The sequence below is a fragment of the Nicotiana sylvestris genome, chromosome 4 (genome assembly GCF_000393655.2).
Source record: "Nicotiana sylvestris chromosome 4, ASM39365v2, whole genome shotgun sequence".
NCBI lineage: Eukaryota > Viridiplantae > Streptophyta > Magnoliopsida > Solanales > Solanaceae > Nicotiana > Nicotiana sylvestris.
Genome location: NC_091060.1, coordinates 128833463 through 128851860, shown reverse-complemented (window position 1 = coordinate 128851860; position 18398 = coordinate 128833463). Strand labels below are relative to the sequence as shown.

The 18398-nt window shown below is 36.3% G+C and overlaps 1 protein-coding gene across 1 annotated transcript; it reads left to right on the top strand.

Moving 5' to 3' along the window:
- The first annotated feature begins 684 nt into the window (after positions 1-684).
- Positions 685-18138, top strand: LOC104210922 (MDIS1-interacting receptor like kinase 2-like). The gene is given in 9 exon segments (XM_070173521.1): positions 685-850; positions 889-1172; positions 6185-7043; positions 7046-7204; positions 7207-8361; positions 8480-8564; positions 8566-8775; positions 17794-17912; positions 18029-18138. Coding segments are annotated over 9 exon segments (3147 nt in total).
- The last annotated feature ends 260 nt before the right edge of the window (positions 18139-18398 follow it).

The following is an 18398-nucleotide window of genomic DNA, read 5'->3' as shown; positions in this document are numbered from 1 at the left end:
TATTCTGCTAGTATGGAAATGGAGCAAAATATACTGTTTTTTGTTTCTCCGACTGTGGCTATGGAGCAAAACCTAAAAACAAAATTCAAAGTTAAATATTGGATGCTCCAGCAGGCTGTTCAAAATTAAAAGTTCAATTATTAATTCTTCCTTTACAGCCCAGTTCAGGAGCTTTCAGCAATTGTCTATGACACTCTCTCAATTCATTTTCCTTTTCGCTTTAATTCTTTTCGAAATTATTTCCTTTTCTGCAATTTTCATCGTCAAATTTTAATTTGCTCCACCTTGTAGGTACTTCCAGTGGATTCTCTGACCAAGTAAGCAGATCTGATGTGTGTGAGAAAAACTTGCAATAATTCCACATTACGAAGATGATACAAGTATTGACAGGCATGTCCATTAGTTCGTCAATGCAAAAGACTTCTGAATAGTTCTGGAGAAGAATCTCTCTATATTTCCACAAATTTAAAGCTTGGCCAATTGGAATGCTTTCCTTTTTCCTTCTATGGATTTAGTGAGACATTATATTGACTCATTGACTTGAAGTCCTTCTACCCGTATTTCACAAGCTGAGAAAATAAATACCTATTGACTCGCAAGACTTTTAATGATTCACTACACTATAGAACTCTACTTCTGCACAAGTTCATCAATAACCAAAACAATCAACTGAGATTAACCATAATGAAGATTCCCAGAATATTTTCTTTCCTTCAGTTTTTTACTCTCTTATATCTCTTCACAGTTACTTATGGTTTCACTGAGGAAGCAACTGCTCTCCTCAAATGGAAAGCAACTTTCCAAAACCAGAATAATACCTTATTGGCTTCATGGAAACTAAGTCCTGTTGGTTCCAAGAATTCTTCCAGCGTCGGAGCGAAAGGTAAGGTTCTGATGCATGCAGGGGCTGGTATGGAGTTACATGCTTAAATGGTAGGGTCAACAGGTTGAATATTACAAATGCTAGTGTTGTTGGCACACTCTATGAGTTTCCATTTTCATCTCTCCCTTTTCTTGAATATGTTGATCTTAGCGTGAACCAGCTCTCTGGCACCATACCACCCGAAATAGGTAAACTCACTAATCTAGTTTATCTTGACTTGTCGATCAACCAGATTTCGGGCACAATCCCACCACAAATCGGGTCACTAAGAAAGCTTAAGACCCTTCATATTGTTGTTGAAGTTTGGCAAAATGCCAAAGTCCCACATTGGTTGGGAGTTAAGTTTGGAGGGGATTTTTCCCCTATAAAAGAAGGCCTAATGTTTAGGATTGAAACACACCTCTCATTTGCCTTCTCATCTGTTTAAGGCATTTGTATCTTCTCTCTTTAGTATTATTTCACTTGTATTTTGGAGTGGAATAAAATATTTGGTTGTGTCCGAGGAGTAGGCAGAATTAGCCGAACCTCGTAAATTCTGGTGTTCCCTTTATTATTGCTTTATTGTCTTATTTATTATTTGGTGGCTGTCATAATTTTTGGTATAGTAGTTGTGACTTATTCACACTCTATACATTTGGCTTCCGCAACAATTGGTATCAGAGCCAAGGTACTGTCTAAGTATGCTCTGTGGTTGCAGCATAGTCTGATCTTCCACATCAGAAAAGATTTATCTTGGTAACTGAGTCAAGGTTCTGTCTGAGTATGCTCTGTAGTTGCAGCTTAGTCTGATCTTCTACATCAGAAAGGAAATAATCTTGATTTGTGTCGTCAGCTATTAAATAATATTTGTGTCAAATATGGGAGACAATAAACAAGAAGAATCTACATCAAGTGTCAACAATACGTCATCATTGGCATCTTCGCTTATGACAAGAATTGTGTCAAATGCGAAATTTGCGGTAGAAATTTTTGACGGGTCCGGACATTTTGGGATGTGGCAAGGCGAGGTTCTAGATGTCCTTTTTCAACAAGGGCTAGATCTGGCCATTGAAGAAAAGAAACCAGATGTTATTGGAGAAGAAGATTGGAGAATTATCAACCGTGTTGCTTGCGGTACCATTCGATCCTACCTTGCTAGAGAGCAGAAATATCCATACACAAAGGAAACTTCTGCAAGTAAATTATGGAAAGCACTGGAGGATAAATTTTTGAAGAAAAACAGTCAAAATAAATTGTACATGAAGAAGAGACTGTTTCACTTCACCTATGTTCCTGGTACCACGATGAATGAACATATCACCAGTTTCAATAAGTTGGTCACAGATTTGCAAAATATGGATACAACTTATGATGATGGTGACTTGGCCTTAATGTTGTTGGCGTCACTTCCTGATGAGTACGAGCACCTTGAAACTACTCTACTCCATGGAAATGACGAAATTTCTCTCAGAGAAGTTTGTTCAGCTTTGTACAGCTATGAACAAAGAAAGCGAGAAAAACAGAAGGGCGGAGAAGGAGAAGCACTGTTTGTGAGGGGTCGTCCTCAAAATCAAACGAGGACAAAGAAGGGAAGATCCAAGTCAAGATCCAGACCCAGCAAAGATGAATGTGCCTTTTGTCGAGAAAAAGGGCACTGGAAGAAAGACTGTCCGAAGTTGAAGAATAAGGCCAAACATAACAATGGAAAGGCTATTATGGATTCAAATGTAGCTGATTGTGATGATTCAGACTTCTCATTAGTTACAACAGAGTCATCAACATCATCAGACATATGGTTGATGGACTCGGCTTGTAGCTATCATATGTGTCCCAACAGGGACTGGTTCGTGGAATTTCAAGAAGGAGAATATGGAGTCATCCACACAGCGGATAACAGCCCTCTTACCTCATATGGCATTGGTTCAATACGATTAAGGAACCATGATGGAATGATCAGAACATTGATAGATGTTCGATATGTACCGGATTTGAAGAAGAATCTCATCTCTGTGGGAGCCCTAGAATCAAAAGGGTTCAAAATCATTGCAGAAAATGGAGTGATGAGAGTATGCTCCGGTGCACTAGTGGTAATGAAGGCTAATCGGAAGAATAATAATATGTACCGCTATCGTGGCAGTACAGTTATTGGGACAGCGACAGTGACATCCAGTGACGACAAAGAGGCAGAAGCAACCAAGCTATGGCACATGCGCTTGGGACATGCTGGAGGAAAATCCTTGAAAACTCTATCAGATCAAGGATTGTTAAAAGGAGTAAAGGCTTGCAACTTGGAGTTTTGTGAGCATTGTGTCAAAGGGAAACAGACAAGGGTTAAATTTGGTACAGCGATCCATAATACTAAAGGCATTTTGGATTATGTACACTCTGATGTTTGGGGTCCTTCCAAAACACCTTCATTGGGTGGGAAGCACTATTTTGTAACCTTTGTTGATGATTTTTCTCGAAGAGTGTGGGTGTATACAATGAAAAACAAAGATGAAGTGCTGGGAATTTTTCTCAAATGGAAGACGATGGTGGAGAATCAAACAGGCAGGAGGATCAAGTGTATTCGCACAGACAATGGAGGTGAATACAAAAATGATCATTTCAATAAGGTCTGTGAAAATGATGGCATCGTCCGACACTTCACTGTTAGACATACACCACAACAGAATGGAGTGGCAGAACGTATGAACCGGACCTTGCTGGAGAAGGTACGGTGTATGTTGTCCAATGCTGGCTTGGGCAAAGAATTTTGGGCTGAGGCAATTACATATGCATGCCACCTCATTAATCGTCTACCATCTGCTGCTATTGATGGCAAAACACCATTTGAAAAATGGTACGGAAAACCTGCTGTAGATTATAACTCTTTGCACGTGTTTGGCTCAACTGCATATTATCATGTGACGGAGTCAAAATTGGATCCAAGGGCAAAGAAGGCTATTTTTATGGGAATTACTTCTGGAGTCAAAGGATATCGCTTATGGTGCCCTATGACAAAGAAAGTAATATTCAGCAGAGATGTTACCTTTGATGAATTTGCTATGGTAAATAAGGTAACAGAAGATACCAAACAAAATGAAGGTGCTTCTAAGCAGGTGGAGTTTGAGGGAAAATTTATTTTTCCTACACAAGAAGCAGAGGAGGAAACAAATGAAGATTACCCTCTGGAAGGAGAGCCAGTAGAGGAGATTCCAACTCAGGAATCTCAACAACAACTTGAATCAATAGCAACCAGCAGGCCAAAAAGAACAATAACGAAACCTGTTCGTCTCATAGAGACGGTTGCTTGTGCAACCTCAATTGTAGCTGATGATGTTCCTACTACTTATAAAGACGCTGTTCAAAGTTCAGAAGAAGATAAGTGGAGGATTGCCATGAATGATGAGATACAGTCCCTTCATCAGAATCATACATGGAGATTGGCCAATCTCCCGAAGGGAAAGAAAGCAATTGGGTGCAAATGGGTATTTGCAAAGAAGGAAGGATTTCCTAACCAAGTAGATGTTCGCTACAAAGCAAGATTGGTGGCCAAAGGATATGCTCAAAAGGAGGGAATTGATTACAATGAAGTGTTTTCTCCAGTTGTAAAACATTCCTCCATTAGAATTATGTTGGCTTTGGTAGCACAATTGGATTTGGAACTAGTTCAGATGGATGTAAAAACTGCGTTTTTACATGGAAACTTGGAGGAGGAAATCTACATGACTCAGCCAGAAGGATTCAAAGTTGCTGGAAAAGAAAATATGGTGTGCAAACTTGAAAAATCGTTGTACGGATTGAAACAATCTTCTAGACAATGGTACAAGCGATTTGACGAGTTTATGTTGCGGCAAGGGTACAAGAGAAGCAAATACGATCATTGTGTGTATTTGCACAAGCTTAAAGATGGTTCCTTTGTATATCTTCTCCTATATGTTGATGATATGTTGATAGCTTCCAAGAATTTGGAAGAAATTGATAAGTTGAAGATTCAACTGAAGAAGGAGTTCGAGATGAAGGATTTGGGTGAGGCAAAGAAAATTCTTGGCATGGAGATAATTAGAGATAGACGTTCAAAGAAACTCTGTTTATCTCAAAAGGAATATTTGAAGAGAGTACTTCAACGTTTTGGCATAGATGACAAGACTAAGCCAGTTAGTACTCCACTTGCTTCCCATTTTAAGCTAAGTACTACTATGTCGCCAATGGATGAAGCTGAACGAGAGTATATGTCAAAGGTACCATACGCAAATGTTGTTGGTAGCTTGATGTATGCAATGGTTTGCACAAGGCCTGACATTTCACAAGCTGTTGGAGTTATTAGCAGATATATGCACAATCCAGGGAAGGAGCATTGGCAAGCTGTGAAGTGGATTCTACGGTATATTCATAATACTGTAGATGTCGGGTTAGTTTTTGAGCAGGAAGACAATCAGTCTGTAGTTGGATATTGTGACTCAGATTTTGCGGGTGATATGGACAAACGAAGATCAACTACTGGTTATGTGTTTACTTTTGCAAAGGCACCAGTTAGTTGGAAGTCTACTTTGCAGTCAACAGTTGCTTTGTCTACAACAGAGGCAGAGTACATGGCTATTACAGATGCTGTGAAAGAGGCAATTTGGCTTCAAGGATTGCTAAAGGAGCTTGGTGTTGAACAAAAAGGTATCACAATTTTTTGTGATAGTCAAAGTGCTATTCAATTAGCGAAGAACCAAGTTTATCATGCAAGGACGAAGCACATTGATGTTCGGTATCATTTCGTACGAGAAATCATAGAAGAAGGTGGAGTCACGGTGAAGAAAATTCATACTACAGAGAATCCTGCTGATATGCTGACAAAGGTGGTGACTGCGGTCAAGTTTCAACATTGTTTGGATTTGATCAACATTGTTGAACACTGAAGATTGAAGATGAAGACACAACCAAAATTTGTTATTGAGAGAGAATTGAAAATGTGGAATTTTGCCAAGGTGGAGATTTGTTGAAGTTTGGCAAAATGCCAAAGTCCCACATTGGTTGGGAGTTAAGTTTGGAGGGGATTTTTCCCCTATAAAAGAAGGCCTAATGTTTAGGATTGAAACACACCTCTCATTTGCCTTCTCATCTGTTTAAGGCATTTGTATCTTCTCTCTTTAGTATTATTTCACTTGTATTTTGGAGTGGAATAAAATATTTGGTTGTGTCCGAGGAGTAGGCAGAATTAGCCGAACCTCGTAAATTCTGGTGTTCCCTTTATTATTGCTTTATTGTCTTATTTATTATTTGGTGGCTGTCATAATTTTTGGTATAGTAGTTGTGACTTATTCACACTCTATACATTTGACTTCCGCAACAATTGTTGACAACCAATTAAATGGTTCTATTCCAGCAGAAATAGGCAACCTAAGGTCTCTTACTGAGCTAGCTTTATATAATAACTCTCTAAATGGTTCAATTCCTGCTTCATTGGGGAATTTGAACAACCCGTCTTCTTTGTCTCTTTATAAGAACCAGCTTTCTGGCTCCATTCCAGCAGCAATAGGGAAACTCGTTAATCTTGTTGAAGCTTATCTCGATACAAACCAGTTAACAGGTCATATTCCTCCAGAAATAGGTAACTTGATCAAAGCCAAAGTGTTCAATGCTTTCCTTAATGAATTGTCTGGTCCCATTCCTGTTGAAATTGGAAAGATGAAGTCACTTCAGAGTTTAAGCTTCTACAATAACAGTCTTTCTGGTCCAATTCCCAAAACAATAGGTGACTTAACTGAGCTCCAACTCTTGCACCTTTACTATAACCAACTTTCTGGTTCCATTCCTAGTAAGTTGGGGAATTTGAAAAACCTCACTGATGTGCAATTATCCAGTAATCAACTTACTGGGTCAATTCCAGCTTCCTTGGGCAATCTGAGAAACTTGCAAACTCTGTTTCTCTGGGACAATAAACTTTCGGGTTCCATTCCACCAGCACTTGCCTATTTGGATAACTTGGTTGTGCTGGAAATGGATGAAAACCAATTTTTAGGCCATTTGCCTGAGAATCCTTGCCAAGGTGGGAAACTTGAGAACTTCACGGTGAATAGTAACAAGCTGTCAGGGCCAATTCCAAGAAGCTTGAGCAAGTGCTCGAGTTTCAAAAGGGTTCGCTTTGATAACAACAGTTTCACCGGGAACTTATCTGAAGCTTTTGGTATCTATCCAGAGCTTCAATTTATTAATTGAGTGAAAATGATTTTCATGGTGAACTCAGCAGCAACTGGGGAAAATGCGAGAATTTGACTGATCTGCGGATAGCCAGAAATAACATTAGTGGCAACATACCGCCAGAGATTGGAAACCTAAGAGGGCTACTAGGACTTGATCTTTCATCAAATCAAAGTTAGAAACCCTTGATTTGTCAGACAATGTATTTAATGGGTCAATCCCGATGTTTATCGGAGATTACATGAAGCTGATTCACTTGAACCTGAGCAACAACAGATTTGGCCAGAAAATTCCGATGGAGATAGGAAGGATAACTCACCTTAATCTGCTTGATTTGAGTCATAATCTTCTTGATGGAGAAATACCCCCTCAGTTAGCCCACTTGCAGGACTTGGAAATCATCAATCTTTCCCACAATCACCTCTCTGGCCGCATTCCTAAAGAATTTAAAAGTTGGACAGGTTATGTCATATTGTCATACAATGAGTTGGAAGGTCCAATACCGAATAATGAAGCTTTTATGAATGCATCATTAGAAGGTAATAGAGGTCTTTGTGGCAATGTAACAGGATCCCAGCCTTGCGAAAGGCCATCTTCTATGGTGAAGAAGCACTCAAGAAGTAAACTCATCCTCGTCACTGTACTTCCTATTATGGGAGCACTAGTACTTCTCTGTACTTTCATTGGTGTTCTGCTAATGTGTGATGAAAGAAGAAGAGTTAGAGACATTGAAAGACGGGATGATGGTTTGTTTTCGATATCCTTGTTAGATGGCAAGGCATTGTACACGGATATCTTAAACGCCACAAAGGAGTTTGATGCAACATTTTGCATCGGGCAGGGAGGGGAGGGAAGCGTTTACAAAGTAAACCTTCCATCATTAGGTAGTATAGCTGTGAAGAGATTTCATTCCTCATTTCCGAATACACATTGCAAAAGCTTCACGAATGAGGTCAATGCATTGAATGGGATTAAGCATCGGAACATTGTGAAACTCTATGGCTTTTGTTCGAATGCAAAACACTCGTTCTTAGTTTACGAGTACGTGGAGAGAGGGAGTTTGTTTAGTATCTTGAGCAATGAAATAGAGTCCAAGAAATTGGATTGGCTTAAGAGGGTGAATATCATCAAAGGTGTTGCTTTTGCTTTATCTTACATGCACCAGGATTGTTCGCCACCAATTGTTCATCGAGACATATCAAGCAATAATATTTTGCTTGATTCTGAGTATGAAGCTCGTGTTTCAGACTTCGGAATAGCAAAGCTTCTCAAGCCAGAATCATCCAATTGTACTGCACTTGCAGGCACATATGGCTACGTTGCACCAGGTAAGATTTTCCTCTTTATCTTTTCTCAATTCATGAATTCAAGGTGAACTCTATACTGTTTTTATCTCATTTACACGTTTAAGTAGTTAATACTTCTTTGGGAACTGTATTTTTTCAGAGCTTGCCTACACAATGAAGGTTACAGAAATGTGTGACGTCTATAGCTTTGGAGTATTAGCATTGGAGATAATCAAGGGAATACATTTCTCTGTTTGCAAATTCATCGACTAGAGATCATGTGCAGCTTAGCGATTTGCTTGATGAACGCCTTCCAAATCCTGAAGATGAAGTAAAAGAGGTTTTGGCTTTTATGATCAAGCTAGCGAGCTCTTGTTTGCTGGAAACTCCAAAATCAAGGTCAACAATGCACTTCATCTCCCATATGTTGTCAATGGATCCACCTCGAGATATAAGGTGTTTGTGTATGGAAAAGAGTTTGATGCCAAGTGGTTGTGAAGCAAGAATAAGAAATTAGTGAGAAGTTCCAAGACAAAATTATTACTGGGACTAGTATTTGTGTGTTGTACTGTTGTTAGTGTGCTTAATGCTTATTTAGTTTAGTTTCAACCTGAAGGATTCTGAGCTCTTGTACCAGAGTATGTGTATATATATATATACGGGCAATATCATGTACTATATACTTTAATTTTCTTGTGCCAATAAGTAATAAACGAGTTTCACGTTTGCTAAGTAGCAAGTAATGATGTTAGTTGTATTACTTTGCATAGTTCTGGTAGCTCGTGAAAAATCTTTAACGGCATAATGCTTCTAACATTTGATTATACACTGCAATCGCAATGCATGCCAACAAAATGATATCTTAAAGATGAAAGTAGAGAGGATCATGTGTCAAACTAATTTCTCTATAAACATGCAATAAATGTCTCTCTTTAAACAGATATTGCAGTTGTAAAATAGTGGAAATATTTAACTTGAGTACCAGTAAAAGAAATTTCTTTGCTTTTCTTCTGCTTCTTTTGCCTCGAGTCAAGGTCAAGACTTCAAGCTGCAGCGCTTTATGTTGTTTCTGACTGTTCTAGAATTTATGCAGGAGCAAAAGTTTTGATGACTTAAGAAAAAGAATAACAGCTTCAAGCCAAGTGATAGAATTTCAATTGTTGAGGCTAAATCTGTCCTACAATTGTTTTTTCCAGTGAATTAGTGCTCAAAACATTGGCAAATAATCAAAACCAGTGTAAGCGAAAATTGTTCCACACGAAAAAAGTCTGCTCAAATTTTGTGTGTCTGTGTTGGGGGAGTTAAAACTCCTTTTCTTTTCTTTTTTCTTTTTTTTCATAAAAATAACGATTCATTTTCTGTTAATCATCCTTAAATGGACTGAGTTTGCAATTAGAGATTATATCCATTAACATATCTCCATCATCTATGCCTAATTTCATGGATGAATAAGTGATAACTTCCAAAATTATCCTTAACATAACTTCTGTTGCTCAGACTCTTCGAAAATGTATCTTCCAAAATTAGTATATTTTTGGAGGATCCGACAAGGGTGCATCAACATTTTGGCGAGTCCATACAACATAGATGATAACGGATTTACGTGAAACAAAAGAAGAGATGATAATGGAAGAGAATTAATCCATGGTCATGTTGTCTTTAATGCTGCTAACCAGGGGCGGCTCTAAAGGCTTGGGCACTGAGACCGTCGCTTTAGGCCCCCAAAATTTGAAGGCCCCAAATTTATTTTAAATTCTTCTTATTATTATTATTACTATATATTTATATAAATAATTTAGTATACAGAAAAGTGTTACAGTATATTCCTTTTGTTATTTGGTTGAGGTTAATTTATATCAATAAATTTATAAATTATGATAATTTTCTTTACTGATTAATTAGTATATTTGTTTCAGTCTTCAATTTTAAGTTTATCCTTTTTATATAGGAATTTAGTTATATATCTTGACAACATAATGACTTTTTTTTACAATGTTCTCTCAAATTGCAGGAACACAAAAGCATTCATGTATCTGTTTTTTAAGTATAATTCACATATTATATTAGGTTATTTATAATTTAATTTAGATATTCACCAATAAGTGTTACTTAATAGAATGAATTACAATTATCGTTTAAATTAATCATAAGGAGTAAATATATTTGACACTATTAATGCTCAAAACTTAGGCTATTTCATTATTTACGTCTATTTCTTTTTCTTGTTTGTGATGATAGTAAAATCAAAATTTGTGGACCTCAACATTCGATAGTCCACCACTTTATTTTTTGTGCTCTTTTTTTTTTTGAAATTTGCTTATTTTTGTCTTAAATGATTAGTTTATTGTTTTAGAAAGTAATTTTGTTGAGTGTTTACATCATAAAAGACATGTTCTAAAAGTAAGTTTATGGCCCAATATAGGCTTATATTTGGGCTTAAGCCCAAGTGTTACCAGAATGCATGATAAAAAATTAAAAACTTTGCTTTCTTCGTCTTCCCTTTAGACTTTTTAATAAAAATTAGAAAATTAATCAAACACCGACAGTATAAATCAAATTACACTGGGATTGGGATTATAATGCATGACTAAATATATGCAAGATTAATAATACTAAGCATGGCTAACACCGACATTAGATATACTCCTAAAATCCACCAACATAAAAGACTTGTTCTAAAAGTTGAATGAGATACAAAACTATATAATTGTCTTGGTTTATGTAATACTATTACATTTGGAAGTTGTGCACAATTTTCTTAAAACATATTTAAATATTTTAAGTTATTAAGTATTGTGACTTAACTTTTAAGCTCTAAGCTTTGCCACATAAAGTGGAAGATTCAACAAAACAGATGAACAGCAAGAGAAGCAGATAATTTATATGCATGCTAAGTGACACTGTCTTAAATTCTTAAAAGAATTTTTTTTATAAAACACTATCTTTTAGTAGTAATTAGCCATCTATAGATACCATTTGATATATTACGGATTATAGATACCTTTTCTATGGTTATAAGATGTATTTGATGTATTTAAGCTATTGTATTCATGAATACAGTAGCAAAAATAGGCGTGAATCAGGGAAGTCCAGCTGATCAGTTGTTGTATTCGAGTGTATTCGACTGTATTCATGGAGTGAAACATGAGATTATAGCTGGATAGATTATTGTATTCAACTGTATTCGACTATATTCACGGCATGAAATAGGGGATTACACTGTTTTTAAAACGGAAAGTGAATCAATTAACATAATAGACTCCTAATATAACTCAACAAACTCAATTATAACACACAAATTTTGTATTTTCAGTTATAAAAAAGATTCTCAACCGAAAAATACCCCAAAAACATAGCAATCTTCAGAGAAATTATATAATACATCTGAATACATAAATTATATTAATTAAAAAACATATAAATATATTCATGGCATATAGCGAGCCAGTGAATACAATAAAATACATATAATACAACGGGATACATTAGAAATACAATGAAAAAAAAGACAGTGTATACAATGAAATACATGGAATACAACGAGATACATTTAATTACAATGAAAAAAAGACAATGAATACAATGAAATACATGAAAATACATTATTAATAGAAAATCAAGTTGCTCAGCCCCAAACTCCGTCGTCTTTGTTCAAGAGCAAACCCTAATTTCCGACGGATCCGCCGTTCACCGGAAGCCGATAGTAAAAATGCGCCGTCTTGGTCCGGCATTGGTGCCAGAGCCAAGGTCACTTCCTGAGCAGAAGCAACCGCCGATACGCGAATCAAAACCCTTCTTTCATGGCTTTTGCATAGATTTTTGTACGTGTACCCATGTGCGTGGTCTCTTCGCATAAATTAAATGAATAGATAGTCACGGGGACCGGCAGTGGTGATAACTGAATCAGTCCTATGGACAGTTCCAAACCTGGAACTGACATTCAAATTGGAAATCAAGGTGGGGTCTTAGATCCTTCAAGATATTCTGAGAATTGAACATACCATAGATCCATACTTGTTTATACCCAAGTGCTTGGGACACCAACCTAGATAACTCACCATTTTAGACATTCAAACATGGAGAAAGAGGCGGAGAGAAAGGAGATAACCATGGAGAAATACTGGCGTTGAGAGAGAGAGAGAGGGTGGAGAAAAATCTGAAAGAATGAGAGAGAAAAATGATACAAAGAGTGTTTTATGGCTTAAGAGTAGGAGGTAACCATAAATAGATATTTGACTATAAAAATCAAAAGGTATCTATAGAATATAATTTTTTAAAAGAGTATTTATTTAAAATAAATAAGATATCAACCTTTGCTATATGAAGTAAAAATTCCTTCTTAAAATAAGACAAGGATTAGGGCTAACAAAAATGGCCCAAGTCCATTTAACCCACCCAAACCGCCTAATATTTAATGGGTTGGGCGACACATATAATTCTGATGGGCTGATTTTGGGCAAACACAATAGCAACTCAACTTGTCAAACTTCAGGGCATTTGTATCTATAGCCACTTTTTGGGTCACCTTTTAACTTATACCCGCTTTGCAAAAAAAATTGCAAGCGTACCCACTTTTCGCGTAACTTCAGATATACGAGCCTGAAGTAGCAAAAATTTATGTCTAAAGTTTGAATTTCAAAATGTTTTGCCTGAAGTGTAGCAAATCTTCAGATATTTTTGCATGAAATTTGGCCTGACTTGCAAAGGCAATCACACAAACTTCAGTTCATAGTGCAAATTGCCAAACTTCAATGAAATAAAAATACAACATGTGTTGGCTGAAGTTTTTATTTGTAATTGTTGAACTTCAACATTCTAGTAGTTGAAGCTTTGTTCTGTATTTCCTAAACTTCAGCATGTTTTAGCTGAAGTTTTGTTCTGTATTTGCTGAACTTCAACATGTTTTAGCTAAAACTTTGTTCTGTTTGTGATGAACTTCAGCATTCTAGGGCTGAAATTTGTTTTGTATTTGCTGAACTTCAGCATTCTTAGAGCTGAAGTTCTAAACAACAATGAATTTAATAAATCATGATTAGCAACGATTGATGCTGTTTATTTCAAAGATTAAAGAATGAAAAATCTTTTCGACATGAAAACAAGTTACTACAGATAAATTAGAACCAAAAACCAATGTGCCTGTAAAACTAAAATATCTTCAGTTCATAGTGCAAATGGCAAACTTCAGTTGAATAAAACTACAACATGTATTGGCTGAAGTTTTTGTTTGTAATTGCTAAACTTTAACATTCTAGTAGTTGAAGCTTTGTTCTGTATTTGCTAAACTTCAGCATGTTTTAGCTAAAGCTTTGTTCTGTATTTGCTGAACTTTAGCATGTTTTAGCTAAAGCTTTGTTCTGTTTGTGATGAACTTCAGCATTCTAGGGCTGAAGTTTATTTTGTATTTGCTGAACTTTAACATTCTTAGAGCTGAAGTTCAAAACAACAATGAATTTAATAAATCATGATTAGCAGCGATTGATGTTGTTTATTTCAAAGATTAAAGAATGAAAAATATTTTCGACATGAAAACAAGTTACCACAGATAAATTAGAACCAAAAACCAATGTGTCTGTAAAACTAAAATATCTTCAGTTCATAGTGCAACAACAACAACAACCCAGTGTAATCCCACAAGTGGGGTCTGGGGAGGGTAATATGTACGCAGACCTTACCTCTACCCCGAGGGGCAGAGAGGCTGTTTCCAGGAGACCCTCGGCTCAAAGAGGCAACAAGAGACACTATATTAGTACTATCAATAGACTCATAATAAAACAACATAAAGTACCATAAAATCCATAACATAACATAAATACCATAAAAAACAAAGTAACAGCAATATAAGAGATATAGGAAATACGAGAAAGATGTAAGGTATTAATACACATGAGATAAAGCCCATCATCAGTAGTTGATCAATAGCATCCTAAGACTACTTCCTAACTGGCTAGTCTCACTCTAGTGCGCTGTAACAAAGACATCACAATTTCCCTAACCTACCACCTTAATGCTCGATCTCCACAATTCCCTGTTTAGGGCCATGTCCTCAGTAACCCTAAGTCGCGTCATATCCTGCCTGATCACCTCTCCCCAATACTTCTTAGGTCTCCCCCTACCTCTCCTCGTACCCACCACCGCCAGTCGTTCACACCTTCTCACCGGTGCATCAGTGTTCCTCCTCTGAATGTGCCCGAACCATCTGAGTCTTGCTTCCCGCATCTTGTCCTCCATGGGGGCCACACCCACCTTCTCTCGAATATCTTCATTTCTAATCTTATCCTTCCTTGTATGCCCGCACATCCACCTCAACATCCTCATCTCTGCAACTTTCATCCTCTGGATGTGTGAGATCTTCACCGGCCAACACTCGGTCCCATACAACATAGCAGGCCTAACCACTGCCCTATAAAATTTACCTTTCAGTAACAGTGGCACTTTCTTGTCACACAGGACTCCCGTCGCTAACCTCCATTTCATCCACCCCACCCCTATACGGTGTGTGACATCCTCGTCGATCTCCCCGGACCCCTGAATAAACGACCCCAGGTACTTGAAACTACCCCTCTTAGGGATGACTTGAGAATCAAGCCTCACTTCCACTCCCGCTTCCGTCGGCTCTGCCCCAAATTTGCACTCAAGGTATTCCGTCTTCAGTTCATAGTGCAAATGGAAAATTTCAGTTGAATACAACTACAACATGTATTGGCTGAAGTTTTTGTTGGTAATTGTGAACTTCAGCATTCTAGTAGTTGAAACTTTGTTTTGTATTTGCTAAACTTCAGCATGTTTTAGCTGAAGCTTTGTTCTATATTTGCTGAACTTCAGCATGTTTTAGCTAACGCTTTGTTCTGTTTGTGATGAACTTCAGCATTCTAGGGCTGAAGTTTATTTTGTATTTGCTAAACTTCAGCATTCTTAGAGCTGAAGTTCTAAACAATAATGAATTTAATAAATCATGATTAGCAGCGATTGATGTTGTTTATTTCAAAGATTAAAGAATGAAAAATATTTTCGACATGAAAACAAGTTACTACAGAAAAATTAGAACCAAAAACCAATGTTCCTGTAAAACTAAAATATCTTCAGTTCATAGTGCAAATGGCAAACTTCAGTTGAATAAAAATACAACATGTATTGGCTAAAGTTTTTGTTGGTAATTGCTGAACTTCAGCATTCTAGTAGTAGAAGCTTTGTTCTGTATTTGCTAAACTTCAGCATGTTTTAGATGAAACTTTGTTATGTATTTGCTGAACTTCAGCATGTTTTAGCTAAAGCTTTGTTCTATTTGTGATGAACTTCAGCATTCTAGGGCTGAAGTTTATTTTGTATTTGCTGAACTTCAGCATTCTTAGAGCTGAAGTTCTAAACAACAATGAATTTAATAAATCATGATTAGCAGCGATTGATGCTGTTTATTTCAAAGATTAAAGAATGAAATTTTTTTTTGACATGAAAACAAGTTACTACAGATAAATTAGAACCAAAAACCAATGTGCTTGTAAAACTAAAATATCTTCAGTTCATAGTGTAAATGGCAAACTTTAGTTGAATAAAACTACAACATGTATTAGATGAAGTTTTTGTTTGTAATTGCTGAACTTCAGCATTCTAGTAGTTGGAGCTTTGTTATGTATTTGCTAAACTTCAGCATGTTTTAGCTGAAGCTTTGTTCTGTATTTGCTGAACTTCAGCATGTTTTAGCTGAAGCTTTGTTCTGTTTGTGATGAACTTCAGTATTCTAGGGCTGAAGTTTGTTTTGTATTTGCTGAACTTCAGCATACTTAGAGCTAAAGTTCTAAACAAAAATAAATTTAATAAATCATGAATAGCAGCGATTGATGTTGTTTATTTCAAAGATTAAAGAATGAAAAATATTTTCGACATGAAAACAAGTTACTACAGATAAATTAGAACCAAAAACCAATGTGCCTGTAAAACTAAAATATCTATGAGGTCAAATTATTGTGTAAGACCAGCTGAACATAATGGGATAAGCAGATATATACGAATCATCAGGCTAGAACGCATAACAATATCTCAAGGTTCAGCATTCAGAAAACGAAGGAGGAGAAGAAGGAGGAGAAAAAGGCCTGAAGTTGTTTAAACAGTGGGTACAAGTTAAAACTTTTAAAAAAAAGTGGGTATAGATTAAATGAGGGCGACCAAATAGGACGGCCCGTGCAAATTTTACCCAAATTTCCCCAGCTTCAAGCCTTCAACCCATTAATACTTTAAATTGAGGAGATTCATTTGTGGCACTAAAGAGAGTATCACAAGGATTGGAAAATGGAAATAGTCTTGCCATTCAACTTTTGGTATATTCCTTTTTTAAATAAAATCTTCTTTTTTAAGTTATATAATTAAATATTTGCTCTTTTTTCATACGTTTCTCTCTCTAGCATTGACACCAGAGAGAGAAATTTACATGCACGTAAGTTTTTGACAACACAGATATATCATTATTTAACTTTGGTATGTATAAATAGTGGAAAAATAAAATAGCAAGCTAACAATTAAAAATCAACTTGGTTGCAACAATATTATATTTGAATTCTTGAATCTGCAAAACTAGTATAATGAACACAAATCAGTATCAAATTTGAACGTCCCAATACTAATGTGTAATTAATTTGAATTACTAAATCCATAGCAAAATGAATTTATATAACTATAAAAATAATTACTGGGACTAATTGTATAATATACGAGATAATTTTATACAAAACATGTACAATAGTTATCAAATTGATTTAAAATAGAGATATAGAATATCAAATTTGATCTCCAATAGCTGGGCACATTATAGTGAAACGTGATTACCTGACATCAAGATAATTAATAAGGAATTTTTACATTCTTATACACTTTATGAAACTATATTACCCTCCCTACTCAAGTTTTACTATAATTACATTTTATATACCAAATTACCATTTATGTACATTTTAAGGAAATTAATGATAATAATTAGTATCATAAAATTACTCTAACGTATCTTCCACTCGTCCACGTTTCTCTCTCCACATCCCACCTCCTCCCCCACGTATCTTGCACCCTCCCACGATTCCACCATTGACAACCATTAAAAAGCTTTGAATTTGAATTTGAATATGGGTTTTCAAAAAATATTATTTGTTTGAATTGGATGTTGTTGCAAAGAATTGGGAAATCTCTCTGCGTCTCTCTTTATATCTCAATTCCTAATTTCAGTAATGTAAAGCAAAGGAAAAGAGAGCAGCAACTCCACCATTGACAGCCATTAAAAAGCTTTGAAGCTTTGAATTCGAATTTAGGTTTTCAAAAATCATTATTTGTTTGGATTGAGTGTTGTTGCAAATAATTGGGAATTGGTTTGGAGTTTATTTCTCAATTTTGAGGGATTTTGGTGAAGATTAGACTTGGTTTTGGCTGAATTTCAGATTGAAACTGGAAAAAAATGACGACGACATAATATACATTATATTTACGAAATTGTAGCGATTTGCTTGATTCTGAGTATGAAGCTCGTGTTTCAGACTTCGGAATAGCAATGCTTCTCAAGCCAGAATCATCCAATTGTATTGCACTTGCAGACACATATGGCTACGTTGCACCAGGTAAGATTTTCCTCTTTATCTTTTCTCAATTCATGAATTCAAGGGGAACTCTATACTGTTTTATCTCATTTACACGTTTAAGTAGATAATACTTCTTTGGTAACGTATTTTTTCAGAGCTTGCCTACTCAATGAAGGTTACAGAAATGTGTGATGTCTGTTGGATTTTGTTTAATAACAAAAGAAGGGTGAATGGAAAATGGTGGGAAAGAAATGGAGGGAAGTGAAATTTTGAATGAGTTCACTAATGCACTTTGTCCCTCATTGGTAGAAAGAAAGAAAGTCTTGGTGTTTATATAAAGAAGCTCATCTTTTAGCTCTTAAAGAGCTAGTAAGAAGGCAAGCCTCGCGCCGTCGTCGTCGCTCGCTCGGCTAGGCTTCGTATTCCGCAAAAATTTCCAATAGTTATGACTGTTCTGAAAGGTTGCAAACCTCTTCAGAGTGTCACACCTGTTCCAACAGCTATGACTGTTCTAAAAGGTTGCAA